Below are 20,310 nucleotides of genomic sequence, written 5' to 3'. Positions count from 1 at the left end.
TTCATCATTCAATTTGAAATTGGCGCCTTATAAATGTTTGGGTATTATTATTATAGTTCCTGTGGGTTTGTGTACATTTTTCATACTTACCATGCCCAAATTAAGAAATTTGAAATGCGTGAGTAACTATACCAGTTTGAGTCCTGTATCTGACAGGGTAAGGCGCGTTCTCGGTTCCAGGGGCGGAGCCCCCGTGGGGGCCACCAATAGGATCTATGGGGCGCTGGGAGCTCCGATAATGAGGATTTTTAGGCTGTTTTAAAACGATTTCATGGAGTGTTTGTTGACAAACGGTAAAAAAAATTTGATTCTCGAGCGAGATAACGAAAGCTCTCTGATGACGTACCGTAAGTTACTACATAACCGTTTTTATATTTTCAATAAAACCAATTTCTTCTAATTTTAAATACGTTTTCCCCTGAATTTATGATAATTTGTTAACACGCATAGACTTGTGTTAAATGCGTGACAAATTTATGATCACGCGCTGTGTGTATCTGCAAAATGTCTGTTTCATACAAAATCACTTTGAAATGACCGTCCCGTACGATGCGAGGAGACAGTTGGTTACCTATGATTTTTATACCCCTCAGCGAAAGTGTGACGACGTCATCTTTGGTGACTAATTCAATCTATTATTGAAGTAAATTATACCATATACCTATGGTTAAGTTGTATGTGCAAGATTCCTTCCTCCAGGCTCCAACTGCCCTTTTGGACATGAGAGTACCTCCCTCACACCCCCATATGGATTTTACGTGCTGGATCCCAGTTGACCTACTGTATTTAAAAATATTGGACAAAGGAAGTTCCGAAAATATTGTTAATCTAAATTCGAGAACAGTTTTCGTTTTTTTTTTCTCTCCTTTCCTATAGTGCCTTTCTGTCTTGACATTACGTAAAATGCAGTAATACTTAAGATTACATATTTAATTTTGACTGATGTGGCTTTCCATACTACAAGTACTACAGTAAGCGGGCGGTTGTGTTTTTATTAGAGCGGAATCGTTGTTTTCGTCGGATGCTCATATCTGAGCTATTTTTTACTTCTATGCTTTTTACTTCTAGTCAGTTAAAATGAGTTCTGATGCTGAATTGGACTTGAGTGGAGCTGAACGTGGTATTTGGCTAGTAAAGGTTGGAATTTGCATAATGTTTAATTGAGCCTAGGTTCCCCTGCCGTAGGCTTAGGCTAGAGGCTAGGCCGCTTGAGTAGAGATCCGCAATGTTGGCCTAGGGCCTAGGCAGCCTCTGCCACTGCCAGAGGCCCTCCTCCCAGTCGGGTATTCATTCCTCCTGGGTGTTGGCTATTGTAGTAGGGCCTACGCTAAAGCAGCAACAACATTGGTTTGGGGACTAAGGCTAGTAACTGATGTAAGAATTTCCACATTTCAGTCAGCAAGCATGCCTACAGGGCCTAGCATATAGATAGGCCTACTACTAGACTGAGCTGGTGGGGTATGTAATATACTAATAAACATGGATATTTGTGTTGTTTACTTATATAATGACTAGGGCCTAGGCTAAATACTGTACAATATTTCTTCTATAAATTGTTGAATTTCCGTCTGGCACATGTATAAATTATTTTTTATAATTATTTTATTGTTCATTTTAATTTAGGTACCAAAATACCTCTCCGAGCAATGGGAACAAGTAGGGGAGAGTGGAATTGTGGGCAAACTTCGAATTGGAAAGTAAGATTAACAACTTCTTGAATGAATATTCTTGCAAATTTATATTGCAGCTTGACTTGTATCTCTTTTGAGGCAAAAAAAAAAAATAAATAAAATAAAAAATTGTGCTGCTCAATCTTGATTGACCCAAAATATTAAAGATTGCCTTTTTGGTTTTTACAAAGAGCTTGAAATACAGTACTTTTGTTAGGCTTTTTGGAAGAGTACATGATGAGCCAATTTTATACACCGAATCTATAGTTTGTTTATAGTCCCTATCCGAGAAGAATTAATCCACCACCAAAATCATAAGCGAGCTTGCCACTCAAAGCAATGCCAATTAAATTATGGCTGTAGGTTGTGAGGCTCATTCAACTCCAAATGTGCATTTCCATCCACATAATATCATGATGGATACATCTTTTAATTGAATAATAAACGTTGTGTCTGACATCTTATTATAAAAAAATGTTTTTGTCAACAGGAAGATGGGCAAAGCTGAAGTGTCATTTGCATTGGACTCTGATCTTGCAAAGAAAAAGAAAAATCCAGGTGACCTGGAGGCCCCTGTTGACCACCAGTTTCAATTGTCCAGCACTGGACGACAACTGTTAACTGTTTTTTCTGAAGCAAGTTCAAGTGGTAATGAAAAATACAAGTTATATCAGTCTGTTATATTTCTATGTAGTTAATAACAAATGCAAGCAGGAAGTTTTGCATAGACTTTGATATTGAGAGTGTGAAAGCAGTTGTAGCATTGTTACCGTTGGTCACTGGATCCATATTGACAAATACATAGGCCTATAAACAGCACTTTAACCTCCTTTACTCCCTGTGCAGTTTTAAAGGCCAACTCAGACAGAATCCAACAACGCAGCTTAATGCGATTTCTCGTCAAGGACAACTGTCTTTAGGTCGTTGTGAGATGCAAAATCCCAGACACAGACTTATTCCGTCTGTGCACGTTTAACTCACACAGGCCAAACGCGACAACAAATTGCACCGGGTTGCGTTGTAGATGCTGTCTGAGTTGACCATAATGTGCTGCCAATAAAGGTCAGTTCACACTATCCTCTGGTATGCCATCATCATGCCCATATATGGGAAAGTTTGTCACAAAAAATATGGAGTATTAGACTAAGACTAATAGTATACTTTTAAGTACTGTACTCATTTATATTTCTGGGTGGAGACTTGAGATTAAATGATTAGGTTAAGTACCCTGCTTAAGGGCCTATGTACACAGAGCGTTACAACCTATTATATTCTTTATGGTGATTCACACTGAACACGATGCAACTGTGCCACAGAACGTTGTGTCGCTCAGCATAGAATAATTTTTTTATTTCCAAAAACTGTCGCGCAACAAAAAATATTCTGACCAATCCAGTCATCCTTCACTGAGCATGTACTCTACACTGCAGAATAAGACAAGAATATTGTTTGCTTCACGGCTGTGTTAATGGTTTGCACGTCACGACAGAATGTTTCTGTTGCTGTCGCATACCACGGCCACACTCTGTGTACATAGGACGAAAGAGATAACCACTAACTTTATGGTTGAGCACCTTGTGCGGATTGCTATAAGCGGTCTTTAGACGGTCTTAATGGTTAGCTGGCTATAATCGTGACGTCGCTACTGGTCTATGATTATAGACCATTGCTATACCGTGGTCTAACCAGTTAGCGGTCTTAAATTTTAAAGCCTACTCTGAGGATTCTGAAAACGGTCTTAAATCATTTTCGTCATGACTTTCTACTGATTAATTCAACAGTGCAATGGCAAGACCTAAGCCTAGATCGTCAAAGTTGGAGAATCGAACGACTATTACTCTGCACACTTCTCAGTGTCTGTAAAAATAGGTCTACAGCGTTTATTTACGTTCATTTCGATACATTTGCGTGCGTTACCAGGGAGTGCTTGTTTGTGTTCCAATACTCAAAGCGGTCTTAAGCAACTCTCACACTATCACGACGTATATGCACTACGATAAGTATACGACCGAACCAACCAGTGTGAGAGCTGCTATGAGAATCTTGCTCGTGTAGAAAAGAGGGTCGTCGATGGTCACAGAGTTTTCAACATGTTGAAAAAAATATAGTGGTCGGTACTGGTCGCCAGGTCCTACTTCCGGTCAGATACGACCATAGGTTGGTACGGTCGCATTGTTGGTCGTGATAATGTGAGACAGGCTTTAGAGGAATGACTTTAGTAAGACCGTCTAAGTGATAAAGCCGGCTTTATTCGAGGAGTTACCGTAAGACCACAACAGAAACATTCTGTCGTGACGTGCAAACCATTAACACCTGTCTCTTATACACATCTAGATGTGTATAAGAGACAGTTCCTGCTTACTGTATGAGTTTGACTAAAGCAATAGGAGTGTAACAGGTATTTCAGATGACATTTACAGGAATAAATTAATTCACAACATTTTTTTTTGATAACATTTTATTTAGTATCATGTACTTTGTAGAAATGGTTTGCTGTGCAATTCAATTGTGTCATTGAGCAAAGCACTTTATCTGCATTGCTTCTCTTCCCCCCACCTACCACCCTCCCACAGGAGTATAAGTGGGTACCTGGTAAGGTTAAAATTTATTAAAAACTTATTGTATTGTGTGTAAGGGTAAAAAATGGTATAAGGATCTATTACATGTGAAACATAGACTATTGTTTTCCTAGTGACTTCAACTTTTTATTTTCTAGGTAAAGTTGCAATTGAAGGGAAAGTTGTCGAAAAGGGCGAGTGTAGACCAGTAGTAACGGAAGGCTACATGCGTCTCAAAAAGTAAGTAAAGCCAGAAAAATGAATGCAAGTTGCATGATGTGATGTCATCCTGACCATATTTTGGGTGTGTCGCATGTTTTTGTCAAACAAAATTTGACAGGGCTATTAGATTGATTATATATTCACTCATTTTTGAAAATTAAGAACAAAAATTGTTGATTACAGTATGCCAAAGTGGTTATGTATTCATTGGTATTTTGTCTGTCTCAAATTATTAAAAACTGTTTTTTCTTTTTTTTAACAGACAGCAAATGCAAAATGCATCAAAAACTGGACGAACGATAGTACAGGTTACTAAAGTGGCAAACAAATTCAAGCCAGTTTCAAATCATGCAACTAATGTAAGCTTTATTTAGACATCATTCGGGGTAAGGGAATGGACCCCTGTTGACAAAAGCTGCATTGGTGTATCTTGGTATGTGGGGGCTGATAGGTTGAGTGAAGGTGAAGTGGGGGGGGGGAGGTGGGGGGGGGGTTCAGTGATTAGGTGAAGGGTGCCAGCTCACAAAAGAAGGTGATTTGAGGTTATTTTAACTACTTAAGCATTTTTTTTGGGCCAGATGGGAGGGGTGCAGGTATTTTTTGGGGGGATGCGCACCCCCTCGATACGCCACTGATAAGCTGGAATAATACATCACAGCTTCTTTGGGTTATCCATGGAAGTATTATTCATGTTCATTGAGTTTTATTGACTTTGAATAGTATCAAACCTAAAGGAAAGAGGGATGGTAGATGAACATTGACACATTGTGTAATCAAAGGCTTTTTCTCAAGGAGCTCTATTGGCTCACACTGTTGTTAGATGCTGGTGTTCATTTTCAATGCAAGAATGAGCATTTGTTAATGTTATCAGATAGTGAGCAAAAGTCAGCAGTCAAGCCACCTCGTTTCTAAAGTATATTTTCAGAATATACAACATGGTTTTTGAGAAGCAAAGAAAAATGAAATAAAAACGTAATTCTGTAAAAGAATAACCTTTTTTGCCATTCTTGTACATGCTACTGTTTAATATGTTAAAACTTAGATATATAGAATGAACTGTATAGTGATATTTTTTGTTGTTGTATAGGTTGAATATGAAGCTCGTAAAAAGGAAATAGGCAAAAGATCCAGGGCTGATAAGGATTACGTCCTTGAAAAATTATTTCAAGCATTTGAGAAACATCAGTATTACCAACTTAAGGATTTAGTTAAGCTGACGAATCAACCAGTGGTAAGTAGATATCTGAGCACTTGCAGGAATTCACTAGGTTTAAAAGATGTTATTGAGGACATAAAGTAAAACTGATAATAACCATGGGTTACTATTCTTTTTTTCTATTGTGTTTTTTTAGGGTGGGTTAATATTAGAGTATGAGTTACTGTTAGAGCATGGGTTAATATTAGCGTAGTGGCTTGCTATTACTAAGCCTAATGTATGCACTTGGAAAAAGTAAATTCCCACCCAGCCCAGCTTTTCGTGTTGGCAATTCATAGAAATTAATAACTACAGTATAAGTAAACAAACTTTGGTGATATAATTTTGTTTATAAATGGTGTCTACAAAGAATATCATGAAGAGGCATTGTTGGATATGTCCCAATTGAATTGTCAAGAACTAGAAACATGGTCTCGTGGCTCCTGGTCGTTTTGTAGCTACATGTCGCCGAGGGAAATTGGAAAAATATTGGTCGATGAACTATCAAAAGTTATACTGAAATATCCTTATTTTGAATTGAAATTGGAACAATGCTCTGAATTACCAAAGAGTAAATTCAAGAAAGCATCATTACACGCCTCTTTTAAGAAATAAATTGTGTTAAAACAACAAAAAATGTTTTGTAATGCAGTGGGATTTACTATAGCACATTACACTGAAGTCTCAATGCGCTAAAATAAAATAAGAAAAAAAGAAATTCCAACTAAAGATTCTATGCTAACCAACTAAGGAAAGGAACCGAAATGAAAGGACTATAGCAGAAGAACCGCACATCATCGCACCGTTCTCCCGCAATTTAAGACCATTGTCAAACAATGGTTGACCGGAACATAATTCACAGGTGCTATTCTAACTAATGTTATAAAAAAGAGAAAGAAAAAACTAATAACATAATTATATTGTCTATAATTTTAGTGAGTCTAATATTAACACCATGGGTTATTATTTTAGATTTAATTTTAGGGTGGGTTACTATTAGAAGGGGTGCTAATAGAGTAATGGGATATTATTAGTTTTACGCGGTATGTTATCAAGTGTGTTGAAAGTTATACTGCATACCTTCCAATTGTTTGTTTCTGTGGTTATTTCTTTATTCAATTTCTTTGCCTTAAAATTATAATACAAATAAAATAAAAATCAATTGACACATCAGGCAGAGTGGAACCAGCACAGACACGCAAGTCCATAAATCGCTGGTCCCAAACTGGTACAGTTAAATACAAAGGCAGAAAAATATTTACAGTAGTTTTTTTTTTAAATACAGTGCATTCTCCAGTTTGAGACTCTAATTCCCACACCCCTCTAATTCGAGACCACTTTTTCAATGTGCCAAATTACAATTATCAATCTTTTAACACAAAGCTAACCTCTAAGTAGAGACCGTACTCAGAAACCACTCAAAATTATCAGGTCCCAAAGTGGTCTCAAATTGGAGGGCAAATCATTATATAGGTTGATCATGTCAAGTGGATTACCACTTATAAAGACAGTAATTAAGTTTTTCTATTGGCACTGCTGGTTCCAAAATGTATGCAAGAAAAAAACCTTTAAACTTTGTTTATTGAGAGGCCTCCTGGCACTTACTCTATGATTACAGTATACTGCATGTGGCAAAGACAAGACAAACCAGTCACTCATCGCTAATCGTGTTTCAGAGATGCATGCTGAAATGTCAAAATTTTTAAAATCTATTTCATTGTGCTAAACTAACCTTTATATATCTATACATCATGGTATTTCCCCATTTTCAATTTTAAAACAACAATTTTTTGCAATTTTGTGATGGTTTCTGCCTGAGAAATGCCAGAAATCATAAACTTTGATGGCTGATTTCTCAAATACTGTACTTTAAACAGCTGTATGTTTTAACGCTTGTAACTTATTAGGAAATGTCGGATTTAAATTATTCTTTTACCATTTATAATAGCTCTCATTTTCATCTTTAATATGTATTAATAACTAAAAATCAATTTTTGCGACAAGTGACTGGTCTTTGCCACATATTTGAAGGAGCAATGTAAAATAAATTATTTCTGTTTTTACTTGCAGACATACTTAAAGGAGATCTTAAAGGAAGTTGCAAATTACAATTTAAAAGCTCCGCATAAATGCATGTGGGAACTGAAGCCTGAATACAGACACTACGATAAAAGTGAGAGTTCATGATCTCGAAAAAAAGTCAATGACCTGACATGTAAAGGAGTTGTACAAGGTTGAGCATGAAAACAGCTCTGTTTAATCTGCTCGTGCGCACATCATTTTGTGTGTGAAAGTTGCCTTGTGAGGCTTAACACATACAAAAATTGAGCATGTTGAGTGATGAACTCTGCTCACCATTTCACTTTGTGTGTGAAACTTGAATTGTGTGGCATGATTTTTCGTCCACTGCAATCTAAGGTCAAGATTTAAATGATGCTGTGCTCCGCACAACAGCCATTCAGTGGATGGGCAGCTCAAGATGTGTACATTTGGAATATGGATGAACTAAACATTATAGAATGAACTTGTAAGTGCAAGAACTAGTTTCTGTTAAAAAGCTGCATGGTAAAGTTTTGCAACTACAGTGTTGGCTTCACAATAGTAAGCTAAAGGGATTATCTTTTAATGTTTACCTTATTGATTGAGATGGACATTAGCCCAACTACCCAGTTGCGTGTCTAGGGGTGTGTGGGGGTGTATCCCCCACAAAGAAGCATGCCTCCCCAGTCGCCTCACACTGCCATTGCAGAAAAAAAAAGTGGAGCCGCATCCTCATTACCACATACGGTAATTACATGAGTAAAAGCTGTTTTTAAACAAGGTATAAATAAAATTTTGCTTTAGTTATCCACTAAAATTTAAACAGTACAACAATATATTACATGTACACATTTGTTTTGTAACTTCAAGTACAGTTTATTTTATTGCAAGATAGTTGTCAGGTTGCATTATATTTAACAATCTACTATCTGCACAGTCAACTTTATATGCTATTGAAGAACACACATTTGTGTGTAAATGAATTGTTAGTGTCTAGTATCCAACAGAAACTAGATAATCTTGAAGCTTGCCCACGGTGGAATTACATTGGCCTGGTAAGATCCCTTTAGTATAGACGCCAACAATAATAGCTAGAAAAAGAGAAAGGTATACAGTGAAAGTATAATACATACTCCAAGTATTGAAATACACGCCATCGTGTTATCATCATGATGACATAATTAATGTCGAAATATTGAATCCCAACACGATGGCGTGTATTTCAATACTTGGAGTATGTATTATACTTTCTTATCTGAGATTAATCAGTGGACCTTTCGGTATACAGTGAATTTGTTAGTTTTGTTTATCCAATTCCTAAAAAGGAAAACATGGCACTTTCAAAAGCATGCACACACAAAAAAATATACTGTATATAAACAGAAAGTATAAATTAACTGTTTGTACTCTTTCATCAACGTTGTCATTGCATACGGTACCTTTTGTGTAATAAAGAATATACATTACAAATGTATACATTTTTTAGTTTTCACACAGTCTACTTTTCTTTTGTTTGTGGTGTGAGCGATGGAAGTGTTAACCCCAATGAAGGGCTTTCATATGGATTGGTTGTTAACAGCAATTGGCAATTGATCACAAGTGGAACATTCTGCTAAGCCTGGCCCCATAGATATTGTTGCTGATCCCACAAGTCTTGTTTAGCAAAGCTACCAACTGCAAATATTGATGATTTTGAATAAAAATAAAATTTTATTTTTGGCCAATTAGCGCACCCGCCACCACAAAATAAGTGTAAATAGAATAAAAATAAAAGTTTTTCTTTATTTTATTACGCCCTCCGCTGCCTTCTCCAAAGATAATATATGTATATTTCTTTCTATTTATATAAATTTGAAGCATTTAAACATTCTGTTTTACCTTCACCAATAAAATTTTATTTTTATTTTCTCCTCCATCTGGATGATTTTGGCAAAACTATTTGCTAAATAAGAAAATTTCATTTTTATTTTTAATCCGCCCTCCTCCGATAATCGTTAAACAAAATAAGTATGCGAAACAAGGAATAAAACAAGTCTTGCCCAAACAACAATGTAAATGTGTGTACACGCGTGTAAATTTCACTTTTAATTCAACAAATATGATTTATCTAGACACACATATTAATTAAGAATTCTACCTATAATACAAATAGAACCCATTTCTGCATTTGCCAAAAACCCTTCCCAAAATACACTTATATTCATAAAACATCAAACCACAACCATCTATTTTCAAAAGCATTATTAAAACAGAATCACACCGTTACAACCGCCTCTCATGCAACAATGAAATTTCTGGCATTACAAATTTATTCTGAGAGAGACTCAAGAAAATTGGCTACAGTACTAAATTTATCAATAAGCACTTGCTTCAGTATTATTAAAAGGGTATAATTTAAAAAAATAATAATAATAATCATACCAAGCCACAATTATTCTTTAAAATTAAATTCGTTAAAACTTCTAATAAACTTAACATAAAGAAATAATTAACGATCATAATCATCTAATCAACAATACCTGTACGTATAATATTAAATACATTAATTATAATGATAGCTTAAACGAATCTTTTGTACTAGTTAGAAATTACATTTAAAATTAATTCCATAAATCATAATGAGTCATTTTAATCATTATTGTACTATGTTAATTTTATTTTGAATTAAAGAGAATTTAATGTTAAACAATTTGTTTCCGTAATATTTGTTGTTACAATGCGTTTTTCTACATAGATTAGATTAATAAAAAAAATGGGGATAGTAATCCTTATATACTCATTAATAAGAATAACATTTTTAGTCTTCTAATCAATTTTGTATAGCTGGAGTTAGTTTCGACCTAGGCAGACCTTGCTAAAAAGGTACACTTTTTTCATCAAAATAATAATAACAATAATAATAATAATAATAAGTAAGATTTGTATAATGCTCGTATTCATTTTAAAGAAATGCACAAGGCGCTGAGAAAATAAACAGCGGAAAGAAAAATTGGAAAACAAAATCAATTAAACTAAGCAGTAAATGTCCTAAATACTATAGCTTACCAGAAAAGCAGACAAACCAGTATTGCCCTCCGTTTACTAGCACTTTTCAAAGTTTTAAACTTTAAAAAGCCCCGGTAAGGGTTCGCTGGTTCATGACTCACAGAAGTTCAAATAATGCTAGTATCTATCTAGCCACTTGTGGCCTGACTGATTTTTTTGCAGCCAGTGAAAATGAATAAAACCCCTATGTGTGTGGCCTGCCGAACCATCTTTGGCTTAAAAACACCTTGTTATTTTTTTATAGCCCGACACCGATTATTTGTATAGCTGAGCTTAAAGTGTTAGAACAGTAGGTTTTTTGGAAGCACACTGGAAACATAAAGTTTAGGTGCGGCCCTTGGTGTTAATTCAAAAATTCACTTAGGCCCTCCGACTCATTTTTTTGTCCACCTTTGATCCATACTATCTTAAATCCGTCAACTTTATTTATTCAAACAAGCGTTCTATTAAAAATAAAAAATTAAAAAAAAGAAACAAATATATAAAAATAATAACAATTAATTAATTAATAATTTTATACAAATTGCTGCTGTTGTGGACAATGTATACCAGCATTCTGTAAAGAGTATCATTTTTTATTGGTGCTATACAAAAATAAATTATTATTATTATTATTATTATTATTATTATTTATTATTATATAAAAAAAAATAAACAAAAAACTTTGGATTTAAGAAAAAATCAGAAAATTTCAAATGAAGAAATAGGTCATGAGTGCGTTTTCTGAAAGTTGCTATTACTGTATATACTTTTAATGGAGTAAAAGGAAATTAGTACTTGTTCAGCTACACAAAATGGTTGATCGTCCAATGATTTAAAAAGAAAGAAACGTGGCGAGCAATTTCATATCTATGATGTCATGCATTATGTGATTGATTTTGTCTTTGCCTACCAAATGGCTTGAGTCAAATTTAGTTATAAGATCTTGTAGTATTTATTTTTTATTACGATCATTCGTGGTTTGGATGAAAATAAATATGTACTGTACTTCAACATTATTCAGAGCGACTGGTGAACACTGAATTTTTTTCTGTATCATTATAATTTCTGTCTAATCGATAATGAATAATTTTTATCACACCTGATATGTATTTATTGAACATAAATTCTAATTGTTATTGCAGTCTGTTGCCTGGTATTTCTTACTTTGCTTTGTCTTTGCCACGCAGCAGCCTTCATCTCCGCCTTTCTTGGCGTAGATCATTTGTCCGTCTGACCTTAAGAAAGTGTACTTTTGTCCAGCTAGTTTTACTCCCGTTGAATGCAGACCCGAGGGGTTGGCGAAGCCTTGGACCAGACCTTTGACTTCCTCACTTGTAACCTTAAATAAATAACAAACTTACAAAAGAGTAATTTAAGAATGAAAGTTGGGATACTGTACTGTCTATAATAATCTGTGAAACTCTCTCAATCGAGTGTTGCTTATCTGAGTTGCTTCGACATCAGTGTTCTTAATGTGTTCTTATAAAAAAAAAGTGTAATTTAAAAGTAACAAATTAATATGCAATCAACTTCCAATGAATTGGTTGTTACATATTAGGCCTACATTAAAACTGCTAGCAAACTGAATTTTAAGTCGTTATTGAAGTGAGCCTACCTATGGGAAATCAGTGGGATTAATTGTCTTTTGATGGATTTTCTTTTGTAGGCCTAGTTGCTGAAATGGCGTTCAGTTTCTTCTATATGAATATGATTACCAATAATAATAATAATAATGGCATTTTTTTCAACAAAATATATACTCGGCTTTAAAAAGGTAGAATTTGTGTCTTTTGTGTAGGGTGTATTCAATTGTTTGTAGACCGCATAAACATTTCACTTAGGACTCCACTATGTTTCATAGACCTACCTTAAATTTCTTTGATGCTGCCCAAGTGCTTCCGTCTAAGCCGAAAATCGCTCCTTTTCGAACATTACGTGTTCCTACTAGTTGTTTATCAACGTATTTTTTCCAACTCATTTTTTAGGATATGCGAGTTACTTTAGAGCACACCACTGTGTTAAGCTTATACTTGCTGTTTCTTTTGTGTATGTACCGTAACCCATAGAAATGAATGTTTATACGTGCGTTCATATCTTAGCAACGCATTGTGCGCACATCACGCGAAAGCGCTCCATAAAATGACAATGGTATGGAATATCAAGTTTTCGTTAACATTAATGTTGTCTGTTTAGGCTAATTTGAATCTACGGTACTTCAAATTCTACATTATTCAGCGAAAAGGGTGCCGATCCATATGGGTAAAATTGAAATGTGTTTATATTAATTATACTATTCCGGTATTTCCGCAGTAGATGTGTCTCCCAAAGCACGCACAACGTGTTTTCGCGCAGACACCACTGATGTTGATCTTGATAGTATGATTGATAGGCTAGACTCCGGGTGGAGTCACTCAGTGGTCATGATTTACTTGCTTTCCTGGATGGCAGTAACTTCTGTAATCCTGGGTAAAGAAGCCAAGCATACAATACTTATAGGGCGCTCAATGTGTAATCTGCACTATTTTTATACGGCGCAAAATTTTAACGGGTGGTCAGCCCAACGCTTTTCAATCACAGGTTTAAACATATTTAAGGATGTAGCATTTACACCTTCATCTAACAATGAGTCCCCCCCACCCCAACCACCGTTGGACATTGTTTATCCAAATAACGTTATTTTTATTGACAATCCCTAATATTGTAGTTCTAAAAGCACATTTTTGGTCCGAGTCCTACTAGTCCACAAAAACTATCCCCGTGAACCCTAAAAATGTTTTTTTTTTAATGATTCCTTTACACGGACCAAGGTTTTAGTTGTCCTCTTGATTCGGACCCCGTCGGATATATTGGATCCCCTGTCGGCAAATTTGGGAGCCAACGCTGGTAGGGTGGGTGGGACAGCTACGCAGTGAAAAAAATTGTAATGACAGTGTAACGATTTTATGGAAACCTAGATTTAGTCATTAATAGGCCTAGGTTGTTTTATGAGACAGTTTGTTGGACACGTAAATACGGATTATATCCGGCTTACCTACATACATGGGAGCCATGAGTGTCATTTTAATGTGCTATGCGCTTGCTTTCAAAAATATAAATTCTGCGATTTTTGATCACTGAGGATATATTCCAATTGGATTCCCACACTTTGATGTTTTCTGTTTCTCTTATCATGATTATCTTTGACGTTAATATTTCCCCATTATAAAATTATGGGTGCCCAAGAAGTTTGATCCAGTGCCTACTTCCGAGTCATTTTCTAAAAGTAGATCCAAGCTTACAAAATTTCGTATCTTTGTATACGTTCCACAATCTAATATTCAGCAGCGTAGAGATGGGCAGTGCGCGCCATTTCAAAGTCACGCGGCGGGCCAAGGCTATTAGGGCCCTATTCATAAATAGGCCTAAAAATGATAATTAAAAACAATTTCCAACTTAATATTTTTAAAGTAAAACTTTAAAAAAAGCACCTCAATAATATTTAGGTTTTTAGAGTAGAAATTATTGATATTATTTTACGTGCCACCAATTTTATTTTTTTAGTTTAGAACTACGGTAGCTGTTGAGACCGCATAGACCTCTCTTAAATCAGTGACGAAAGTTCCGATTTATCATTGGCCATTGGGGTAAAAACGTAAGATATCTTCGTACAATGAATTTTCTGAAAACGTGAATCAGTGTACCTGCAGCATGGAAGCTGGTATAAGATGTATAGTGTGAACTTGTATTAAACTGTTAAAATACATTAGAGACATAATGAGTTAAACAAGCTATCGATTTTTAACAATGAGCTAGCAAATATCGTCGCTCACATCACGAACTAACACAATTAAATTCAATTGTGTTAGTTCGTGAAATCCCAGTAGCGCGTCAAAACGAGCGCGTATTGGTTGTCAAGCAATTTTGTATTCTTTACCACACAAAAAGTCCTTAACGACAGCAGCGCGTATTTTGACGCGCTTTTTTGATTTCACGAACTAACACAATTGAATTTAATTGTGTTAGTTCGTGATGTGAGGGACGATATTATGCTCCGTTCACAGCAACGGTATAAATAAAACACAAATGGATTGTTTATTCTTCACAGACGATGTTTTGAACTAGAATTTCAATTTCCGGGAGGCAATTCAAAATTGCCAACGTCTAAAATTTGTCGAAAGTTTAACTTGGTAAAAATAACATACAAACCACGAACATAAAGATGAAACTAATGGATATTTCCTGAAGACATACAAAGAGGGCAGTGAAAACAAGAAGTGAAATTTTAGCATAATGTGAATGATGAACCTTAACTGTAATCGATTCTTTTAAATTATAACGAAATTTCTGAATGTTTTAAAGATATTTTAATGAATGTATCGTAATTTTGTAATATTAAATATTTCTCTTTTATTGTCTTGTACAGTACTTTGAGATTTCATAGTCTACTATTTTAATGTATTTTTACTATATAGTAATATAATATACATTAAAATATTTTAATGTATATTTTAATGTGAAGTGTGCACCTTCTGGTCTCTTTCACTGTATAATAATAATTCTTTATTTTTGTCCTCATATATGTATGCCTCTACACACGGGGAAATTCGGGCTGGGTCCCCGGGGACCCGCGGCTGCCATAGCTCGGCGCCAACTACCCACTCTACAACATCAAACGGATACATACTGATATACATACATGGCCCGGGATTTATCAATCTCAGCTTAGCATGTCTTAAGTCAAAAAAGTTAAAATGTCCACCTTAAGCTAATTTATTACCCAATCTTAGAAAAATCTTGGCTTAAAAATCGTTTTTAGATGGTGCCAACGTACAATCGACTTTCTAATTTTAAGCAATTTTAAGCTAAGCAATATGGATAATTTTGACTTAAGCGAAAAATGGACTTAAGAAGAATTTAAGCTTCTTTCTAGTTAGATAAACGTGGACCCTGGTCCTTAACTCGCCTAACTCTCCTGAGAGGGTTATTCAGGAGCTGAGCGTTTTTGTTATTATAAAAGACCCGAATTCAATACTCGATGCAGAGCCGGGTATTGAACCCAGGCGTGCAAGAGGCAGGAACCATATCAATTAACCAAACGCTCAGTATGTTACTGTATTTCAATGATGCATTTTTTATGGTAGGCCTATTTAGTGTATTTGTTTTTGAATGCACCACAGTTATCGCGAGTGCCGCTGATACAAATGTGTGTAATCAAAAGATTATTATTTTGCCTAGTAGTACTACAAGTCCTAGAATTTTCATTCTTTAAATTCGAAATACGGCTCATGAAAATTTAAGACGTCGGAGCTTTCGGGGAATCCTCTACCCGGATCCCACCGTGGGAAATTCACGGCTCCCAGTAATCTCCCTCTCCCAACACCATTCCCCACTATCCATAACTCAGACCTATGGCCCCGGTTGGCACTTCACATCACCGGGGCCCGGCAATTAATATTGCACTACTGGGGCCCGTTCTCACCTAGTTACGGCGCTGCTAATAATTATTTCCCCTAGAAATCATAATGGTACTGTCCCTGATCACTGAAGCAATATCATGAGACCGTAATTTTAATTCAGTACTTCTTTTAATCTGCTGCGATGCGGTCGTTAGTCCAGTTGCTGTGCTACATCTTGCTCCTCACGTTTTGTTTAGTATGTTTTTACGAATTTATTCTTCGTCGTAGCAGCTTTCATGTACTCTCTGAGAATAAAATGTAAGTACAATATTTTCATTTCAAATAGGAAAATAAAAGGAAGCTGAATGTGCTGTAATCCTGACAATTGATTATATTTTGCGACTAATTTGTTTCTATTAAACTTTCCACTGTCACTAAACAACCTGCAGTTAATATTCTTACTCCTTTCTGTCTGTTTTGTAAGACACCTCATGCAATTCCATCCAATGATAGTATATCACCAAATTGAAAAAGTTCCATACTTTGAAGATGGTCGAGAATACATTTGTTTTTAAAAAAAGGGAATCTTAATTCTTACATTTTTACCAGTAATCTATTGTATTTGGGCATTGAAATGGTATTACGACCCCCATAACCCATTTGGCTTATTTTTTGCACACCCCATAACCCCACCCTCCAATGGCAATTGGATACGGCCCGTTATTTATTTTCAGTCCGCCTACTCGGTTTCAATTAATAATAATAATAATAACTGCCTAGTTGGATAGTAAAAATAATAGTAGACCTAGTAATAATAATTACCGTATAGTAATAATAACAATAATACTCACAGTGATAATGATAATAATAATATTGATAATAATAACTATTAATAATAATAATGACAACATTAAACAATGATATCATCATTAATGAATGAATAATGATGCATTCATAATAATGATGAATTAATAATAATAATAATAATAATAATAATAATAATAATATCATTAATGGTAATAATAAAGCATTTGTAATGCGCCATCGATCTATGCATACCTCCTTTGTAGGCCTACAAAAAAAGATTCGAAATTCGTTTAAACTGAATTAAAAAATAGACCTACTTCCCAGTGTTGTATTTTTTATAGCCCTACCTGTCTAGGATTGCATTTTCTTTTAGTGACCAAAAGTTTTGGCCAACGAGGTAATGTACTTTTAATTAAAAAGTACGGTTAAACCCAAACAAACTGGCATAATGTTTGAATTGGCTAAGACTGTAGGCCTATTATCGATCATATTCCACTTCTAATTACATTTTGGTTTCAGATTGAACAGGGCTGATCCCAGAATCGATGACTTCGTCTCACCTGATCCCAGAATCGATGCCTTCGTCTCACAATCTCACCAAATAGGCCTACAATGCGGGACAGAGAACCGGGCAAAGGACAGAATTGTATTTATAAAAACCCACAAAACTGCCAGTACAACATTAGCTTCGATATTTGAGAGATATGGCTATTCACGCAATCTTACATTCGGGGTTGGAGTCGGAACTCACGTCATATCTAGCTACAAACTCTTCAAACGTCACATGATCCACCAAAGTAATTCACGTCATCAGTACCATTTTTTGACGAATCACGTGCGGTATAACCGAAAAGAGATGGAAGCCGTTTTCCCAAATGCTACATATGTGACAATTCTCCGAAACCCTGTGTCACAGTTCGAATCTGCATTTGGTTACTTTAATTTTGCAAATAGTGCTCACATTACAAATAGCGAAGATCCAATAGGCACTTTTTTCACTGACCCTGACAAATTCTACAACACCACTGGTTTCTTTTTTAAAAACCAAGCTAAAAACGGCCAGATATTTGATCTAGGCTTAGACACATCCCTGCAAAATGACAGAAGTGCATTTAACGACGTATTTAAATCGTTAAAACAAGAGCTTGACTTTGTTTTAATATCAGAATATTTTAATCATTCGCTGGTGTTGATGAAACAAAAATTATGCTGGCAGACGGATGATATTTTGTACATTTCTAAAGGGATTCGAAATTCTCATATTCGTTACCAACTTAAACTAGAAACAAAAGAGCGAATAAAGGCATGGAACGCCCTGGATATGCAACTTTATAATTATTATAACGAAACACTCTGGAGGAAGATTTCGGAGTATGGATCAATGTTTTGGGATGATCTGAAAGAATTCGAGAATCGGCTTGAAGAGATTCAAAGTGAATGCATAGATACATCTAAACGTGACGTCAGCGATTACCGTGAAGACAACATTGTAGTTAAAGATGATGCAGGAGAATTTTGCAAAGCTCTTGCTTTGAATGATGTAGAATACTCAAGATTGATACGCAAAAGGCAAGGACTTGATAACTAGACGAACAACTATAATTATCATGGTAACCTTTCAACAGGAATCCGATGATCGTAAAACTCGCCGACACTCTTGTGAGAAGAAACTAGGCCTATAATTTAAAGCAACGAAAAGATGCCATTTAGAAAGGTCATGGTATAATTTAGAAACCAAAATAAATAAATAAAACTAGCGATTCTTAAGGAAAACCAGGCTTTAGCTTGACATTTGCCGTATACATTCCTGTCTTAGTTAACTTAAACAGGAGCCCGGTTTAGTACATTTTTTGATAAAGCAAAAAAGACATCAGCCAAGTTGCGATGTTGCACTAGCGTGGCAGTCCCCGGCGCAACCGGGAAAGCTCCCCGAAACGACCAACCAACGAAAGCTGTCGGCTATGCAAGTAGCGATTTTGTGGAACAAGCTACATGCATCGGGGTTCGGTTGTTGGCATCCTTTTGTCGACACTTTGGTTTGTTACGACCAAATTTGTTTTGAGGCGATGGACTTAAAATTTCTTCCTGAACTAAACACTGGATCGCGACCCATGGTTGCGGTACAGAGGTTTAGAGAATATACCGGGTGTTGTGTTGAGTTTTTCCTTGAGCAATGAGACTTGGCGTACGTACGCTTTAACCTCAAGGAAAAGGCGCATTATAAATGGCTGTACCAGTATCTGTACCCAGTATCATACAAGTAAAAATAAAACTGAGTTAATGTCCGCCAAATATGACAGCATACGCAAGAAAAATACAAAATGAACAGGTATCCTATCCCCGAAAACAATGTAATATTTGAGATTTTGTCATAGTTATCATCAGCACACGTTGTATAGCCACAGCTGATTATGCGTTTCATACAACTGTTGCGTGTCACCCGGTTTCCATTGTGTCACGATCATTAACAACATATGGTGTGGGTTGATAATGATATTGATTTTCACTTATGCAATTAGCCTTTACCTGCATTGCATAATTGCATTAATTCTAAGTTTAGACAGTAAAGAAGTAACACACGTAATGATTATTGTGATAATTGGACCAAAGCTTAATGCCAATTTAGCTCTAGCGGAAGAGGAATTAATAGGACTAGTGTAAAACTGATTTTTTTTAAGACACTGAAGGAGCATCTGAAGAAAAAGTCGGAAACGGTTAATAGCATATTCTTTTTGAATACTCTACTTAAAAGTGGGGGACCCTCACTCTGAAGGCCAAAACTAGGCAAGCGAAAGCTTTTTTACTTTTTATTTTTCGGTTTTTCTGTCTTTTCTGCGGCCTACTTATGATTTGATTTATGACAATAAAAAGTAACATACTGTACTTATTAAAAGTAGAGCTATACTACCAGCGTAGGGAGTTCGTCGACAACGTTTGAGAGTTGGGTAAATTGGAATTGGTCTCAGGTCCGATTCAATGGCAAGCAGGCTTGATGGTTCTCTGACCTACATTTCAGAAATCGTTCCTTCACCTTTCATTTTGAGTATTCTGGTGTCTACGACATTGGAACCAGCCATAACAGGGGTCTTGGGTCGGAGGCAGGTGGTGTCAAAGGCAATAATTTTCCCGGTTAATAATTCATAATACCCCCACCCCCATACAAAACAATACGACATAGGGCTTACCTTATTTATAATATAAGCCACACACATGTGTTTGAAACTAAATATAAGCATTTTCATCATGGTTTTATTTATCACAAACATATTCTTCTTCTTCGATCAATACACATTGAGGCCCTTCTCTTAGGTTAACATTTTAAAATGTTCTTTCTATTTGAGTTGGTACTATCATGTGTTCAATTAACTTAGAAGGCAAAGGGGGTCAATCACAAGTTCTCGCCCTGACAAATTCGT

At 35.7% G+C, this 20,310-nt stretch overlaps 3 protein-coding genes across 3 annotated transcripts; 2 read left to right on the top strand and 1 right to left on the bottom strand.

The window, feature by feature from the left end:
* Positions 1-959: 959 nt before the first annotated feature.
* On the top strand, positions 960-7,961 carry LOC117104305 (general transcription factor IIF subunit 2-like). The gene is made up of 7 exons (XM_033245096.1): positions 960-1,137; positions 1,624-1,697; positions 2,161-2,318; positions 4,387-4,468; positions 4,713-4,809; positions 5,538-5,681; positions 7,716-7,961. The coding sequence occupies exons 1-7, from the start codon at positions 1,078-1,080 to the stop codon at positions 7,830-7,832; spliced, it is 732 nt and encodes a 243-aa protein (XP_033100987.1). The 5' UTR covers positions 960-1,077; the 3' UTR covers positions 7,833-7,961.
* Positions 7,962-8,046: 85 nt separating this feature from the next.
* LOC117104297 (profilin-1A-like) lies at positions 8,047-12,798 on the bottom strand. Its single transcript, XM_033245081.1, has 3 exons — positions 12,580-12,798; positions 11,863-12,051; positions 8,047-8,843 (listed from the first exon to the last, which is right to left on the bottom strand). The coding sequence occupies exons 1-3, from the start codon at positions 12,688-12,690 to the stop codon at positions 8,679-8,681; spliced, it is 465 nt and encodes a 154-aa protein (XP_033100972.1). The 5' UTR covers positions 12,691-12,798; the 3' UTR covers positions 8,047-8,678.
* A 3,465-nt stretch (positions 12,799-16,263) lies between these two features.
* On the top strand, positions 16,264-20,091 carry LOC117104310 (galactosylceramide sulfotransferase-like). The gene is made up of 2 exons (XM_033245102.1): positions 16,264-16,405; positions 17,414-20,091. Exons 1-2 carry the CDS (start codon positions 16,290-16,292, stop codon positions 18,480-18,482), a joined length of 1,185 nt encoding a protein of 394 aa, XP_033100993.1. The 5' UTR covers positions 16,264-16,289; the 3' UTR covers positions 18,483-20,091.
* Positions 20,092-20,310: the final 219 nt, after the last annotated feature.

Source organism: Anneissia japonica, unplaced genomic scaffold (genome assembly GCF_011630105.1).
Source record: "Anneissia japonica isolate Jap-2015-1 unplaced genomic scaffold, ASM1163010v1 scaffold16607_len328336_cov185, whole genome shotgun sequence".
Classification (NCBI taxonomy): Eukaryota; Metazoa; Echinodermata; class Crinoidea; order Comatulida; family Comatulidae; genus Anneissia; species Anneissia japonica.
This window is presented reverse-complemented; position numbering and strand designations above follow the sequence as displayed.